The sequence below is a fragment of the Mixophyes fleayi genome, chromosome 1, assembly GCF_038048845.1.
Source record: "Mixophyes fleayi isolate aMixFle1 chromosome 1, aMixFle1.hap1, whole genome shotgun sequence".
Taxonomy (NCBI): Eukaryota; Metazoa; Chordata; class Amphibia; order Anura; family Limnodynastidae; genus Mixophyes; species Mixophyes fleayi.
The window spans coordinates 12480160-12497523 of NC_134402.1; the positions used below are offsets into that span (position 1 = coordinate 12480160).

Sequence of the window (17364 nt, forward strand, 5' to 3'; positions counted from 1 at the left end):
GTAGGACCAAATTCCACCAACTGAACGGGCAAAATTAAATGTCCATACGGGACCTCTACCATATACAACCACCTTTCATGCACTTACATCAATTAATTTTACTGTTAATGATAAAAGAAACGAAAGTAGTTCCTGTACGGTGGATAACGTGCAGCAGTTGTCAAACTACTAGTCTCGGCCTGCCCTACCAAACCTACCTAGGCCCGAGCAACATATTGCCGACCTCTTCTTTGCACCACTGCCGGCTCCATGACTCATAATATGTAATGTCAGCACCCTACTGAGAGACCTGTAGCTTCCTTACTAGGAGGCAAAAAATAGCACTATACTATTAAGACCTCCCATTTATGAGCATACTATGGTTTTGTAGACACGTCCTCCTGACCTCGAGCAGATCAAGCGTTCCACGTCTTCATTTTGTTGGGAATTGAATCTCCAGGCTGAGGGATCTCCCACATCTGAAGGTTTCTACACACCCTCCAATGGTAATGGCCAACGAGGCTAGTTTAGACCTAACTGACCACAAATGGCAGCATGTATGGCTTATCCTAATCAGCATGAGATGGGGATCCAACAGTTGTCGCTTGGAATGTACAGTAAGTTCAGCCAGATGGTGGACATCGTCCAGAAGTTCTAATGGTGGCCGGACACGGATAACTCAGATTTTGCCACACATGGTTACACTCATGGACAATGTGAAATGTGGTCTGACGGCTGGACAGCCAGTAAATGGCAGCTTAATTCAGTACTTGTTGCTACCTCTACCTCTTCAGGTGCCCCACCAACCATATATATAGTCTATGGTTCCTCCGTCCTGCAGATTTGTCCATTTCTGTGGTCATAGAGCTATTTGTCCTTTAATAAATATGCCCCCAAAAAGAGGGTTGTGAAAGAATATCTGCTGAGCAAACAGTACGATGACCTTAGAAATAAACCAGCTTCCTGCCAATAGACATTTTCAGGTCCAGATGAAAATATCTCTCTTACAAACTGTTTCCTGATCTCCGGTGCCACCTTATCCACAGATAAGGATATTGAATGATTTGTATACAGTTGGTAACAATATTTGGTATTTTGAGGAAGTTGATTGGGAAACATTTTGCGATGCTGGTTAGAAGCAGACGTAGGTCTTCTGGATCATGAGTAACGTTGGACGAACCACTTGTACCTCGATCCTCATGGTCCATCTTCTCACACGCACACGAAGGGCTCATTATACTGACATACAAGGATGTGTTTGGACCGGAGCATATGGAAATATAGATTTTCTGAGCAGTTCACTAGAGCAGTAGAAGTAGAAGACAGTAAACAATCTGTCGATAGGCTTTGGATCATGGAAAGAGATGCTGGTGTATTTTTGCTACTAGTAGTCTCTCCCATAAGGGGCCAAGTGACCCTGTTGTGGGTTTTGAAGTTTAAATACTGACATATAAATAGAGATATGTATTTTTGTTCTTAAAACAGGATGTTGACATTTTTAAACATAAAGCAGATGTATCATGAATGTAATACCGTCTATCGTTCCCGTAAGGGAGAGGTGAGACCATGAACGGTCCTCATCGTTTGTTTGTAAGAAGCCACAGAACTCCGCAGCCAATCATACATAATAAAAACAAGTCATATGTAAAACAAGGGCATACGGAGTTGATGGAAAAGGTGCAAGCGTGAGACAGAGGGTAGAGAGGACCCTGGTCGTATGAGCTTACAATCTAGAGCATGTTCTTACTTTTTAGCCATTGTAAAGGGGTTTACTAGGATATGGGCAGCTTTAGGGATAGGACACCAATATAAGAAGCAATATCTCTTTTTCTCAGCACCCTTGTACTGTTCAAAATAGCTAAAAGTTAGCAGATGACTTGGGATGGGAAAATATATTCCGTGTTGATAAATAGCAATTTCTGACAGTCCCAACACTGTAAAAGCACTTAACATTTCTAATATATTACAAGAGGCATAGTGAGTTTTTTTTTATAGATGAAATCACAGTGCATGCAAATCAAACACGCTTAATACAGTTCACCACCTACAAGTAATATATTTGTCGATAATCCCACCATATGCTGTTGTTCACCTATCAATGTGCTCGTCTCCTCCACCCCACAGTGTTTTCTAGGCTGGCTCTCTTTTTTTTGCCAGGAATATAAAAACATTTCTTTGTCCGCCAGTTTGAGCGCAAAGGCATTTGCATACAGATAGGAGGGGTGAGAATGCTGGTGGTAGGAGGCGGCCTGCCATTGGCTGAGGCACTAATGGATATGCAAATGACTCAGCAGTGCGATATCGCGGGATCCTTGCCTTGCAGGGGTGACGTCTGTATAAATTACAATTTTTTGACATAGAAGAACACCTCAGGTAAGAGAAGCGGAAAAAAGTAATTTAGAAATACTATCACCTAAACTAGCCTCGGCTCACTTTTAAATAAGCAGCTGAAAGTAGTCGAATTTTACACTTGTTTTGAAAAATCAGCATTTGACGGGATTTTAGAGTCTATCAGACGGTAACAATCCCGCAGACTGGTAGCATTTACCGCCCACTGACAAGAGACAGATTATTGTGGAACGTATAGTTCTTCATCTTAAAAGTAGAATTATTACTATTATTTATAAAACTACAAACACGTGCAGCTTTAGTCTATAATAAGGAAAAGCAACGTACTCACATTAGTGGATAATGTTCCGTCTATTGTACATTATAATTATATAAAGAACAACTTAGGGGTTCTATACAAGACACAGCCACAATGCTCCCTACAATACGAGATGGGATTCCTTAGAATAAAATGTGGGCAACAGACCAGTAAGTCCATCTAATCTGCCCCTTTGTGTGTATTTTGACTGGTTGTTTTTTTTTACTTTGTTTATTTAATGTCGTATCCTCAGAATAGATGTTTGAATACTGTCGTATCCTCAGTCATGTTTAAATTCCTTTACTGCTGCTCCCTTTGTACTACACCTCCTGCGAGTGCGTTACAGGCATTTACTATTATTTCGGTAAATCAATATTTTCTGACAACAGTCTTCAATAAGGACAAGAATCCCCTCTTTAACCGCGTGCATACCATTTATGTGTTTGAGAGTTTCAGTCCTGTCCTTCGACTCTTCTTTTCTATCCTCTAAGCGTTAGACAATTCGCTTCATGGGAAGAGTTCTAGACCCTGCACCATTTTTGCACTGAGAGGTTTTAAACACAGCGCCGACGTTCTTAAAGCGAGAGAGGAAGACATCAGAAAAAATTATTTTATATGACAGCTCACGACTTTAAATATGAACATTTTCCAAGCAGTTTTATGGCACTTTATGGCTGGAACAAGTGAGGTTTTTTTCTGTTTTAATAAATAAATATTCTGAAAAATAAGGGTCTAATTCATCTTCGGGCGTAGCTTGCGTTTTAAAATGACAGAACTTGAGCGTACTTCCGATTGTATTCTAATACAAGCAGATCTCAATATATACATTTGCATTTGAATCTGGATGTAAGTACTCTCTGGCTAAACGTTACTGCCCGTATGTAGATAGACAGACCAAAGTGCAGGATACACACATGCATATGTGCGATATAAAGGCACATCACAACACATGCACAAAAAAACATATTTTATAAAATAAATTTACAACTATTAATACTATAATTATTAATAAAAATATTTCTTACAATGTTTTTCTCTTTTTTTAAATACTAAATACATAAAGTGTTTAGAAAATTAGCATGTGATATTTTATGAAAGTTAATGAATCAAGGGAAAATAAATAAATGTTGAAAACAATTTTTATCATTATCATTCTGCACATGAATGATTTATATCGTTAGCGTCTAATAGTTTCCAAGGATTTGAGTTTTGCCCTCCACCCTTCACATGGGATTTGAGGCAATCAGTGAGACACAGGGGGGGCAAATAATGTCATGAACTTGTTAGGATTATGACCCACTGGTGACAATATAACTAGTTACGCTGTCAGTTTGGAGCAAAAAGACGCAGAGAAAATTACGCTCATGTTTTGTTTTTTTATTTGGGTTGATTTTTAACTGTTTTTTTTATATTTTTTTTCTCCCCAGTCTTTTCTGTTTTGTTATCATTTTCGTGTCGGAGCTCAAAGCGGATGTCCACCTTCATAGAAGTCTATTGTCCGGGCAGATGTGTGTATTTGTGCCTACGTTTGATACAACTCCAAGGGGTAAATGTATCAAGCTGAGAGTTTTCCGGCGGGATTGAAAAGTGGAGATGTTGCCTATAGCAACCAATCAGATTCTAGCTGTCATTTTGCAGAAATTACTAAATAAATGATAGCTAGAATCTGATTGGTTTTTCAAACCGGCCGGAAAACTGTCCGCTTGATACATTTAGCCCCAGATCATCTCGTTGGCATTGGATAGATTTGTACGTACATAGCAGATATGTTGTTGTCCCTAAGAGAAAGAAAAACTGAATTCTCTTATTTTATTTCTTAGCATTTATTTATATAGTGCCACCAGTCTTACCTTTTCAAAAGAAATACTTGTTGTTTTTTAATTAAATCTTTGGATAAATCCATCATAAAAAAAAAAATGACAAAAATAATTTTGGAAAAAACTTTAATTTGTTGAAAGCGACGTAGGGCTGTATTTGCATAATCAGAGCCTATAGCCACCAACCGTTGGCACCGTAAGCTCCGCCCCATCCACAGGCCACACCTCTTTTACTCACAATGTTTACACATGACATATGGAGCGTGCAAGAAACATAAACCGCCTCTTAGCCTCTGTTACCCTTTGGTGCAGGCCTTAATGCTGGATCAGATCCTGGGGCTATGCAACTTCTGGTCTCTTGTAACCTTTCACATCAGTCCCTGTCCCAATGGAGCTTACAATCTAAATCCCCTATCACAGACTTTAGGGTTAATTTTGTCAGGAGCCAATTAACCTACCAATATGTTTTGGACAGTGGGAGCAAACTGTAAATCTCAGGGGACATGCCCACAAACATTGGAGATCATGTAAACTCCACATAGATAAGACCCTGGTAGGAATCGAACTCATGACCCCTGCGGATCCAGAAATAACCAACAATAAATAATTAGTAATAACTAACAATAAATAATTAATTAACATGGGGCGTTTTGTACTTAGTGATTCCTCCTTCTTTTGGTTTTTAACAAACTAAATCGTTTGGTAACATTCTGGTAGACACAGGGCCTAGTTTTGATGTTATTTATTTATTTTAATTTTAATTTATGTATTTATATTGTAACTTTGTGACGTACTGGCGGATGGCTTGGAGGAGAATGAATGGGTGTTTGGTCCAGTTCTGTTGTAAAAAAAAAGTCTTCTCGATGACATCATTCCGTGTGTCCTTGTTGGGGATTCCCACCAGCCCCAGGGAGGAAGTTTTGCTTCCCATTAGAGAACTCACATTGAATGCTGTATTTAGCGGCCTTTTGTCTGGTGCCGCTAAATTTAAAGTACAGGTTGGTCCAGCTCGAGAAAGCATCTTGTAACTAAACAAAAAGTGTGTTCCGATATTCCGATATCATTGTACTAATGAGGGCCACAGAGTGGCCACAGTTTGCTTAAATTGTGGACTCTTTTTATAGGACTCACCCAGAAAGTGATTTAAACCAAAATATTAACTGTAAACAAGTAAACTTCACAGGAGGCAGCTCGGTAAGAAAACTGTTTTTGAGTTTCTCCATTTGGACTGATGAGAATCCATCTTCCCAAAACGACAAGGTTTCGAACGGTGGGATCCCTGGATGAGTAACAAATCTCACCCAGGACTATGACATTGGCTTTTCCTTTACCTATTAACCAGTGTATGAATCGGACGGGTGGCTATCTCCTTCTTAGCTGCCAGGCCGCTGGACTCTAACATGTGCTACTGACGTTGTCGGAGATCTACCAAAGGGTCCTTAGCAGGTGTGGAACAACTGAGGTTAGGAGACCAAAAGCTTTGTCAACGGGGCAAATGAACCAGAACATCTTCAAAGCTTCCTTTGTATCCACAAATGTTACATTTTCTAAGGAACAACAGGTCCAGAGACACAATGGATGCTCTTGTCAATCAATTGGATGAAACCCCTGTTACCAGCCCAGTTGCTTTTCCCAGTAGGAGAACTGATGAAGGAGACAAGCTTAGGTCAGAGGCTTCCTCTGTTCCTTTGTCTCTCAGTACGGTCTCTGCTAATAGCTCCTCACCTTGCTGATCCCCGTGTTTATTTACACAGGTGATTCCAGCTTAGACTGTCAAACGCGGGATTATTATGTTCTATGGGTTACACGGATGTTCTTGTAATAACCACAGAATACAAGCAGCAAAAGACGGCAGTGATACAATTACTAAGCAGGTAACCCGGCTGATTCCTAGGAGGCTGGTGTTTTAGAGAAGCTGTTGGTCTTACGTCATAATGTGACTAATTAGTATTAAGGAGGAAACTCTGGGCAGATGCAGAATGAAAAATCAATGTGATGTTTGTGGCTTATCTGCATTGTGATCTGTAGGTAGGTTCGCCCCAGCTGGTATGAATGGATTTGTAGCTGTAGAAACGTATATATAGGTTACGCTAAACTGCATTAGTGCATCACACTGATCAGTGTTAGTGGCATATGGCGGAAGCAGTGAGCTCTGTCTAACATGTCCACCTCTACTCACGTCAACCGTACACCAAGCTCTTAGTATGACGTACGCGGGAAATAATGCACAGTGGCCTAGTGGTTAGCACTTCTGCCTCACAGCACTGGGGTCATGAGTTCGATTCCCGACCATGGCCTTATCTGTGTGAAGTTTGTATGTTCTTTGTGGGTTTCCTCCGGGTGCTCCGGTTTCCTCCCACACTCCAAAAACATACTAGTAGGTTAATTGGCTGCTAACAAAATTGACCCTAATCTCTGTCTGTCTGTCTGTGTCTGTGTGTGAGTGTGTGTCTATATTAGGGAATTTAGACTGTAAGCTCCAATGGGGCAGGGACTGATGTGAATGAGTTCTCTGTACAGCGCTGCGGAATTAGTGGCGCTACATAAATAAATGATGATGACGATTCCTTAAACTAGTTAAATACATCCCTTAGTGACAAATTGCTACATCAGGAAGCCATTCATTTTCAGGAAGCAAAATAGAAGCCAGTTAAATAATACAAATGGCTGATGGTAATTGTACCTTACTTTAACTCTGCTTTGAAAGATTAAATAGACTGATGGTTCATCTGCAAGGAGGAAGTTAGCGCTAACTAAACAGAGAGGATGTGACTGGTGTAGGGTTATACACTGAACACATTAGGTCATAGAAGTAGGGATTCCCCTTAAATTTAGATTTTTCTTCCTTGACTTAGTTTATTTAACATTCAACAGTTTTCTTATCATCCGCTGGCAGTTTACGGCAGATTATCTCATATGTTCACGTTTTATTCATTTCCCCTTCTCTGCGACTGTTTTGCACCGACCTATCTGATAAGAGAGGTGCGTCACTTCGGAGGGCAGCAAGGCCGCCACTGTGAAAGCTTAATTGTTTAATTAATAGACCCCAGTGTGTGGTTTTATAAATTCTAGTCAGTCCTGTGGCCGTGCAGATCTCTGCGGTAGGGTGACCCGTAGTCCTAGAGGAAAAAGTTTACCATCGGAAGCCTGGTTGGCTCTCTCCTCGAGATAATCACGTACGCTCACATCTTAAAATTGGAGTATTAAATATGCAGTTTGCATTTTCACATTTCGATGGATTGTGGCCAAATGAGAGTTTGTGGCTCACGCTGCATATTTTGGAATTAGTCAGTGTGTTTAATTGCCATCACGCTGAGTTCTCACCCAGTAGATTCTGTTTGAAATATATGTTATTTTTTTTTTCTATTCACACGTGCAATCGTTTCCCTCCTCCCTCCTCAGTCCGTTCCATATTACTGGCGTCGTTAAACACTTTATTAGGCCTTAGATATCATCCATCCTGGGAGTCCATACACTGAGCATAGACTGCACGCACGATTTTTATATTGTCGTAGTTTGCAACAGGAACAACCCGCCAAGGGTTAATACCCAACAATCACCAAAAAGTAGCCTAAAACTGTGCCAAAGGAAAGCATGACTCTCATTCCTAGACCTACACGATATAAATATGTGGCCAAGTATCGGTCAAGAAAAAAGACCACTTTGTTTCTTTCACAAAGATATGGGGGAAAAAATGTTGGGATAACCTTACAGAAACTAAGCACAAATGAGGGAGTCCGACAGTTTGAACTTCGCCGTTCCCAGAACTCCATTTAAAAAAATTCAGCCGAGTGTACCTATCGAATATTTGTATACAGCATGTGCCCTTTTTGTAAAATAAAGCAAAATGGTGCTACTGGTTTGGTCTCAAGCATTTAAAAAATACTCGTCTTATTTTTCATGGTTAACTATGATGATACTTTTGATTCATTTGTTTTAGTTGTGTTCTCTGGTCATAATTTAACCAAACTCTTTGATGTTGACAGGTGAAAGTATGGTTCCAAAACCGGAGGACCAAGTACAAAAGGCAGAAATTGGAGGAGGAAGGACCAGACTCCGACCAGAAGAAGAAAGGTTCTCACCACATCAACAGATGGAGATTGGCCACCAAACAGCCCAACGGAGAAGACATTGACGTGACGTCCAATGACTAACTGGTCAGATTCCTAGACCACAAAACGACCACAGACTTTCGTTGCATCAAATACTGGAAGAAAACATATATTCTGAATGGTAGCCACCTAATTTCAACATCGCGGTGTCTTGCTATAGAATTATTAGGACATTGGCCAGTGTTACAGAGGAAGTCACGCACTTGTCATACAAAACAAAGGAGAGTTCCAATGCCCGGCTTATATCTCCTAAGACTTTTATCAGCCGAAACAAACGGCCATCGATAAAATGCTAAAATTCTCTCTCTCTTTTTTTCGCCCTTCTTTTTTCTTCCCTTAATTTTTTAATTTATTTTCTTTATCTGATAAAAAAAAAAAAAACAACAGTAGCTATTACCAATTTAGTGTGTAAATGTGTGTTAATAAAAATAATATGGAAACATAAAGGCAGAGGTTTTTCTGTGGTGGTCTAACACGAGGTAACGGAACGGAGAACGCATCGACAGAGGTCAGAGGTCATTCCCAGGTAATAGGGCATAACGCGAACTAAGTGCAACGCAGACAGTAACAATAATGAATAAGTAATGTTACCATAATATGTATGTAGACAATATGACATATAGAAATGTGTATGGAATTGGAGAAGACCCTCATTGACTGGTCGTGTCATCACAAGCTAAATTCAACAACGCATCCGGAGAGACATAGATATTGTATGAGACATCTGTTCTATAAATGCGTGCTTAGATATCTGCACGGTATGTTTGATGTCTATCTCCGTTTCCACGGCTATTGTGTGCAAATAGGGTAGAAGTCAGGTTCAGGGTAAAAAAAAAAAAAAAAGGAAGATGGATTTTGTCTCTGTAGCTTTGGGGAGGCGGAGGGTTCATAATTAACCAGATAAATATTTAGCTGATGAACTCAGAGTTATGTCATGTGAACGTTTTGACTCCCAGAAGCGCCCAGGAAGTGAGAAAAAGGAAGTAGTACTGAGCGATTCCTGTCTGAACACACTGTGACACATGTATTGACACATGTATTGGTGCATGGGGGAACCACAGTAGCCAATCAGGCATTTAATGCTAGATCATACTTGCCAACCTGTGGAAACTCAATTCTGGGAGATCTCAGGCAGGGGGACGTGGTTGGAGTGCGGGCGTGGCGAATCGCGTCATTTTGGACCCGTCCCCGCGACAAAATGCCGGTTTTGTTGCAGGGGACGGTGCCAAAATGACGCAATTCACCGCAAATCGCTTCATTTTGAAGAAGAGGTTGCCGTATACGGGATACTTGCCTGCTCTCCTGGGAGTCCGGGAGACCTACCCAAATTTCGGGAGTCTTGGCAAGTATGTGCTAGATTTGCTAAAGGCAAGTGTAAGCTTAGCCCGGGGGGTATTCTGTGTTTTTATAACTGTGGTTTGAAAGTCACTGTATTTACTAAAAGCCCAACCACCAGGAAATTGGCTGAACACAAGAGTGTCACTGAGTACCACTGTACCGATAGCCATCCCGATTCTTAATCTGATCAAAACACAAACAGTGGGATTTACTAAGCAGATACAAGAGGTGGTTGTGAGTGGTGAGGTTGCCCAATCTGCACATTGTTTGCGCTATCTTAGCACCACTGACATATAAATAATGGGACAATCATTATTTAGTAAATAATGGGCAAAATAAATTTAAAATTAACTCATGGGGGCAAATTTTATTTTTCATTACATTTAGGGGGCAATATTATTGTATTATTATATAATGGGGCAATATGCAGGGCCACAGATGTGCATCATAAATAATAATTGCCCCAATTAGCAATCATATAGTATTGCTTCCTGAATTTAATTATATTTTCATATTGGCCCCATAATATAATACAATATAATTGTCCGCCTTAATATAATGAAAAATAAAATTTGTCCCATAAGTTAATAATAAATGAATTGTGCCCCTTAATCAGTAAATAATGATTGCCCCATAATTCAGAAATCAATGGTGATTCCTCTTATGCCCTGAATGGTAAGATACCCCCAACAGCGTGTACCTAGCCAATCAGTAACAGGCATTAAAAAACCTGTCTTTTTTCTGGCGGTTTTGACTAATCCGCTGGCAGTTTTAACAGTTTTCAATCCGTCACAACATCGCCAGAAATGTGACATCCCAAACTCAAACCGCCCCTATGGTAAATGCTGCAGCAGCAAACACGGCTTTAATAAATCTGCACTGTACATTCATCTGTGTTATTTATATAGCGCCAACATATTGCGCAGCACCGTACAGAGAATATTTATCACTCACATCGGTCCCTGCCCCATTGGAGCTTACACTCTACGTTCCATATCACACACACTAGTGGCAATTGTATCAGAAGTCAATTAACTCTCCAGAATGTATTTGGAGTGTGAGAGGAAACCGGAGCACCCGGAGGAAACCCACGCACACACGGGGAGGACATACAAACTCCACACAGATAGGGGGCTGGTCAGAATTGAACCCATAACCCTTGACCTCAGTCCTGTCAGGCAGCAATGCTAACCATGTGCCACTGCGCACTTTTGCGCTGTTTTCTGCCATCACAAAGTTTTGCAAAACGCATCTTACAGTGTGGAGCTTGTTATAGTGATAAGTCACTGATTATTAGAGAGGGAACCGTGTAGTGTTGATATTAAATGTCCCAGGGAATTATGTGACCATATAGAGGCACATACTTAGGCCCAGGCTAATGGGCTACTTTGGGTTGGGTCAATGGGCTACCTGCGATTTACAGTGCAGTTAGGGCCCCCCTCCCCTCCTATCTCTAAATATGCCCCCCCCCCCCCCCCCTGCAGTGCCACTTGGTTTTACCTTCTAACTGGCTTTACTCCTAACAATATAGGTTGATTTATTACAGTGTACTTGTGGCCTGTACCATTTTGTGGGCGGGGGCCACTATTCATGAGAGAGCAGCCTGTCCATTGGCTTTTTAACTCTTTCGCTTCTAGACTGTTCAATTTCCAGGAAACATGCGTGAGCCGATGGTGATGTAAGTTATGAGTGTGGTAACAGATTATAAGACATATAAGTAGGGATTAGGGTGGGTCAACGGTACAAGGACAAGAACCATTTCTGGACTTTTTTTTTAAGCCGGAAGATGGATTCACTGAGGAGTCATTAAGTAACCTAGACACAAACTCCAGACGCGCAGACAAAATGGTCATTTTATTCTTTAAGACTTTAGTATTTGTAGCACTTGTCTGACAGATTCCAGTTGGAGATTTAGGATTTAGTCACTTATTTTGCTCCAGTGATCTTATTTTCCAACCTTCACTCTCTGATGCTCGTCTGACCCCAAATCCGTAAGTATAAGATGAAGATATGTATCAGGATATGCTGAGACTTCGTGTACAGTAAAACATCAATAAGATTCCCCACTAGTTATTTTACTCTAAAATGTAATTAGCTTCACTAGTGAAAGATTCAGGAGACAGGGACAGAATCTGTCGGGGAGACGACCGGGTGACTGTCTGACAATCTGATCAGCATTAACTCTTCTTATTTCACTAATAACTGCAAGAAACTAATAAGCTGTCTATGTGGAAACTCTAGGAATCCTGCAGATCCCCTGCTGCTGTACCCTGGTGGCTGAGCCCCATCTCGGGAGGACTAGTTGTCCACACTTTACCAGAATGATGAAGACAATGTCAACAGTGGTCTCTTTGCTCCAGAAAGGCATTATTTGACATAACATTGAATACAGGTCTAAATCTCACCCAGATTAGGACTGAGTCCACTATTCTCACCTTGCACATACATGGTGGGATATCCTGGTCCATCATCCTGGGGCTCCGGTGTTTGGCTAAGATTCTCCCCAGGATGGCGGCTGGCTGGGGAGAAATCACTACCTGGAAGCATAGTTTGAAGGGTAACCGGGGCATAAGAATTACATAATAATCTCCACTCAATAGCTAGAATAACCGATGGGAGCCCCAGATATTCTTCCCACTGTAAAACTTTGGCGACACGGTAGACAATCTTGTGATTGCCCTACGCCACGTAGAACGAAACATGACGTTAGCTATTTTGGATGGAGGTTTAGTCAATACCCTGTACTCTGTAGCCCCAGTTCTCTCTTGCTTAGCAGAACTGCTCTCAGTATTATATATTAATGTTATATATTAATACTATATATTAATACGCTCACACCAGAATGTGAATTTGGAACAGGAACTAGACTTAGCTTCCTCAATGGCGGCTAACTGAGAATGGTCTTGGGGCCAAAGAGCTGCTGCAAAGCCTAAGAAAGCCGTCTACCATCTACACCACTGCCGAATAGCGTTATACAGAGTAATCTTCCTGTACAATGTTCCTGTAAGTGGGCAATCTGACTCTAGCGAGATACCAGCTTCCATTGAAATATTTACCTCTATCGCTGCCAACATGATGCTCGCTGCTTGGAGTCTGCAAACAACCAGGTCGACCCATCCTGAATCCACCGACGTATTTGCTTTGTTTGTTTATAAAAGTGTCGGCATTGGGGCTGGTAAGACGCTTAATAATATTTATGTTCTGACACCAGAACAACAAATGCTACGTCTGAGAACAAAGCCTGCCAGGTTGGCTGCGGAGCAGCTCTGCAAATCCCTCTCTCCGCTCAGACCTCGGTGCTATTTTCTCAGCTCTGCAGAGAGCCAGATGCCGCATCACATAGGTGCGGTCACACTTCACGCTGCAGAGTGAATGCACGCAGCACACGTGTGTCTTGTTTTTGGCTCCAGCTGACAGAAACATTGGCACTGACCAGTTTAACGATGGAAATCAGACGGAGAGAAAATATAGCAGGTTAAAGGGCTAGCTCATCCAACATACGTGCAAATATCAATACCGTGACAGACACATGTAGTTTTCTCCGACTCTGGGCCTGACTCATCTTCGGACGGACGTCCATTTGCGCGACGTAACTTGTGTGATATAGCCCTGCGCATGCGTCAGAATTGGACCTACACCAATGATTGTATCAGCGCGCAATTCATGTCCCAATGCAAATGACACTTACAGCTGCCTACGGAACGGGGGAGGAAAAGGAAGGACGGACAGCAAAGTACCGCAAAGGCGCGCCTAGGGCGTGCTAACGGGGATGCGGCCGATTCAAGTCCTGGGTTTCTCCTAAGTACGTGTTTTACAGCCATATTATTTGCAGCAGCTTAATTGCGTGTAAGTGCCGAGTGATAGCGATGACTGACACAGCGTAGTCTTTGTGTTATATGTATGTGTGTCACTAGATAGTACAGAACATGTGTTGGAGAAACTATAAAACTCATTTTATGTCCAGTACGCATTAAAATCATCTTGATTTATGTATTTAATGTAAAAAAAAAAAAATACACAATTTTTTTTTAAACACATATTTTATTACTAACCATATCATTGTGAGTTGATTTATCGTATAGAATATTTTTCTTTTTCCATACGTACAGATGACACTTTATATTACACATATACATGTGTGTATTCTGCCGTGTTCTATCTGTCTACATCATCATCTATTTATTTATATAGCGCCACTAATTCCGCAGCGCTGTACAGAGAACTCACTCACATCAGTCCCTCCCCCTAGGAGCTTACAGTCTAACATACATACACACATAGACGGATAGAGACTAAGGGCAACTTAATAGCACAGTGGGCAGCACAGTGGCCTAGTGGTTAGCACGTCTGCCTCACAGCACTGGGGTCATGAGTTCGATTCCCGACCATGGCCTTATCTGTGTGGAGTTTGTATGTTCTCCCTGTGTTTGCGTGGGTTTCCTCCGGGTGCTCCGGTTTCCTCCCACACTCCAAAAACATACTGGTACGTTAATTGGCTGCAATCAAAAATTGACCCTAGGCTCTCCCTCTTTGTCTGTCTGTCTGTCTCCCTCTCGGTCTGTCTGTGTGAGTGTGTGTCTATAGTAGGGAATTTAGACTGTAAGCTCCAATGGGGCAGGGACTGATGTGAATGAGTTCTCTGTACAGCGCTGCGGAATTAGTGGCGCTATATAAATAAATGATGATGATGATGATGATGATGATGATGAATAGCAGGAAATTAACCTACCAGTATGTTTTTGAAGTGTGGGAGGAAACCGGAGCACCCGGAGGACACCCACGCAAACACGGGGAGAACATACAAACTCCACACAGATAATACGGCACGTAACATAACATTTAGGCAGTGCCTTTACACCCAGATTCCAATGGAAACGTATATTGAGATCCGCTTGTATGTGAATACCAGCATATGTGGACACAAGTTACATGCGTGTATTTTACATGCAAGCTGAGCTCAGGTTACATCCAAAGATGAATCAGCCTCCTCTGTACACGTCAGAGACGACACCGTTTGTGTTCTTCATACAACATAACACATGATCGCACAGACAGACATTTGTTCCCCATGTTGTTTGTTTTCCAATCCATCCAAAGTGTGTTCCTCCCAGTATCCACTGTGCCAGGCTGCTCACCCACCCCCTGCCCAGGGTTATACGTCCCCCCATAGTCCTTCTACAGGACAGTGGGACTAAAACACAACATCCATTAAGGGGTTAACACACTGCTGCAAGAAAATCCCATATACCCTTTATCGTATGGATGAGATGTCTTATGGCCCCCACGTCTCCATTCAGCCACAGCGGAGGTCTGAGGAGGAGGAGGAGGGATACCGGCCCATTGCCAACAGCAGGACAACAGCACTGGTACCACACGGGGCTGATCCAGGAGCTGGGAATGTCTGGTGGGATAATAGACAATATGACTGGAGGGCTCAGGAAATCTGGTTGTGCCAGTGTGACCTATATATAGTGTGACCTGTGTATAGTGATCAGCGTGATATCGGTGTGACCTGTGTATAGTGATCAGTGTGACCTGTGTATAGGGATCAGTGTGACCTGTGTATAGTGATCAGTGTGATATCGGTGTGACCTGTGTATAGTGATCAGTGTGACCTGTGTATAGTGATCACTGTGATATCGGTGTGACCTGTGTATAGTGATGAGTGTGGTATCTGTGTGACCTGTGTATAGTGATCAGTGTGACCTGTGTATAGTGATCAGTGTGACCTGTGTATAGTGATCACTGTGGTATCGGTGTGACCTGTGTATAGTGATCAGTGTGGTATCAGTGTGACCTGTGTATAGTGATCAGTGTGACCTGTGTATAGTGATCACTGTGGTATCGGTGTGACCTGTGTATAGTGATCAGTGTGACCTGTGTATAGTGATCACTGTGGTATCGGTGTGACCTGTGTATAGTGATCAGTGTAACCTGTGTATAGTGATCAGTGTGACCTGTGTATAGTGATCAGCGTGATATGGTGTGACCTGTGTATAGTGATCAGTGTGACCTGTGTATAGTGATCAGCGTGATATGGTGTGACCTATGTATAGTGATCAGTGTGATATGGTGTGAGCTGTGTATAGTGATCAGTGTGACCTGTGTATAGTGATCAGTGTGACCTATGTATAGTGATCAGTGTGATATGGTGTGACCTGTGTATAGTGATCAGTGTGATATGGTGTGACCTATGTATAGTGATCACTGTGATATCGGTGTGACCTGTGTATAGTGATCAGTGTGGTATCGGTGTGACCTGTGTATAGTGATCAGTGTGACATGTGTATAGTGATCAGTGTGGTATCGGTGTGACCTGTGTATAGTGATCAGTGTGACCTGTGTATAGTGATCAGTGTGGTATCGGTGTGACCTGTGTATAGTGATCAGTGTGACCTGTGTATAGTGATCAGCGTGATATGGTGTGACCTATGTATAGTGATCAGTGTGATATCAGTGTGACCTGTGTATAGTGATCATTGGGACCTGTGTATAGTGATCACTGTGGTATCGGTGTGACCTGTGTATAGTGATCAGTGTGAGCTGTGTATAGTGATCAGTGTGACCTGTGTATAGTGATCAGTGTGACCTGTGTATAGTGATCAGTGTGGTATCGGTGTGACCTGTGTATAGTGATCAGTGTGGTATCGGTGTGACCTGTGTATAGTGATCAGTGTGACCTGTGTATAGTGATCAGTGTGATATCGGTGTGACCTGTGTATAGTGATCAGTGTGGTATCGGTGTGACCTGTGTATAGTGATCAGTGTGACCTGTGTATAGTGATCAGCGTGATATGGTGTGACCTATGTATAGTGATCAGTGTGATATCAGTGTGACCTGTGTATAGTGATCATTGGGACCTGTGTATAGTGATCACTGTGGTATCGGTGTGACCTGTGTATAGTGATCAGTGTGAGCTGTGTATAGTGATCAGTGTGACCTGTGTATAGTGATCGGTGTGACCTGTGTATAGTGATCAGTGTGACCTGTGTATAGTGATCAGTGTGGTATCGGTGTGACCTGTGTATAGTGATCAGTGTGGTATCGGTGTGACCTGTGTATAGTGATCAGTGTGACCTGTGTATAGTGATCAGTGTGACCTGTGTATAGTGATCACTGTGGTATCGGTGTGACCTGTGTATAGTGATCAGTGTGACCTGTGTATAGTGATCAGTGTGAGCTGTGTATAGTGATCAGTGTGGTATCGGTGTGACCTGTGTATAGTGATCAGTGTGACCTGTGTATAGTGATCAGTGTGACCTGTGTATAGTGATCACTGTGGTATCGGTGTGACCTGTGTATAGTGATCAGTGTGACCTGTGTATAGTGATCAGTGTGACATGTGTATAGTGATCAGTGTGGTATCTGTGTGACCTGTGTATAGTGATCAGTGTGACCTGTGTATAGTGATCACTGTGGTATCGGTGTGACCTGTGTATAGTGATCAGTGTGAGCTGTGTATAGTGATCA

The 17364-nt window shown here is 42.0% G+C and overlaps 1 protein-coding gene across 1 annotated transcript in view; it reads left to right on the forward strand.

Moving 5' to 3' along the window:
• Nucleotides 1-8928, forward strand: part of EMX1 (empty spiracles homeobox 1) — a 44485-nt gene extending 35557 nt beyond the window's left edge. Inside the window, exon 3 of the mRNA XM_075188113.1 lies at nt 8430-8928. Coding sequence (XP_075044214.1) covers nt 8430-8597 — 168 coding nt within the window. The 3' untranslated portion in view covers nt 8598-8928. The remainder of the gene's footprint in view (nt 1-8429) is intronic.
• Nucleotides 8929-17364: the final 8436 nt, after the last annotated feature.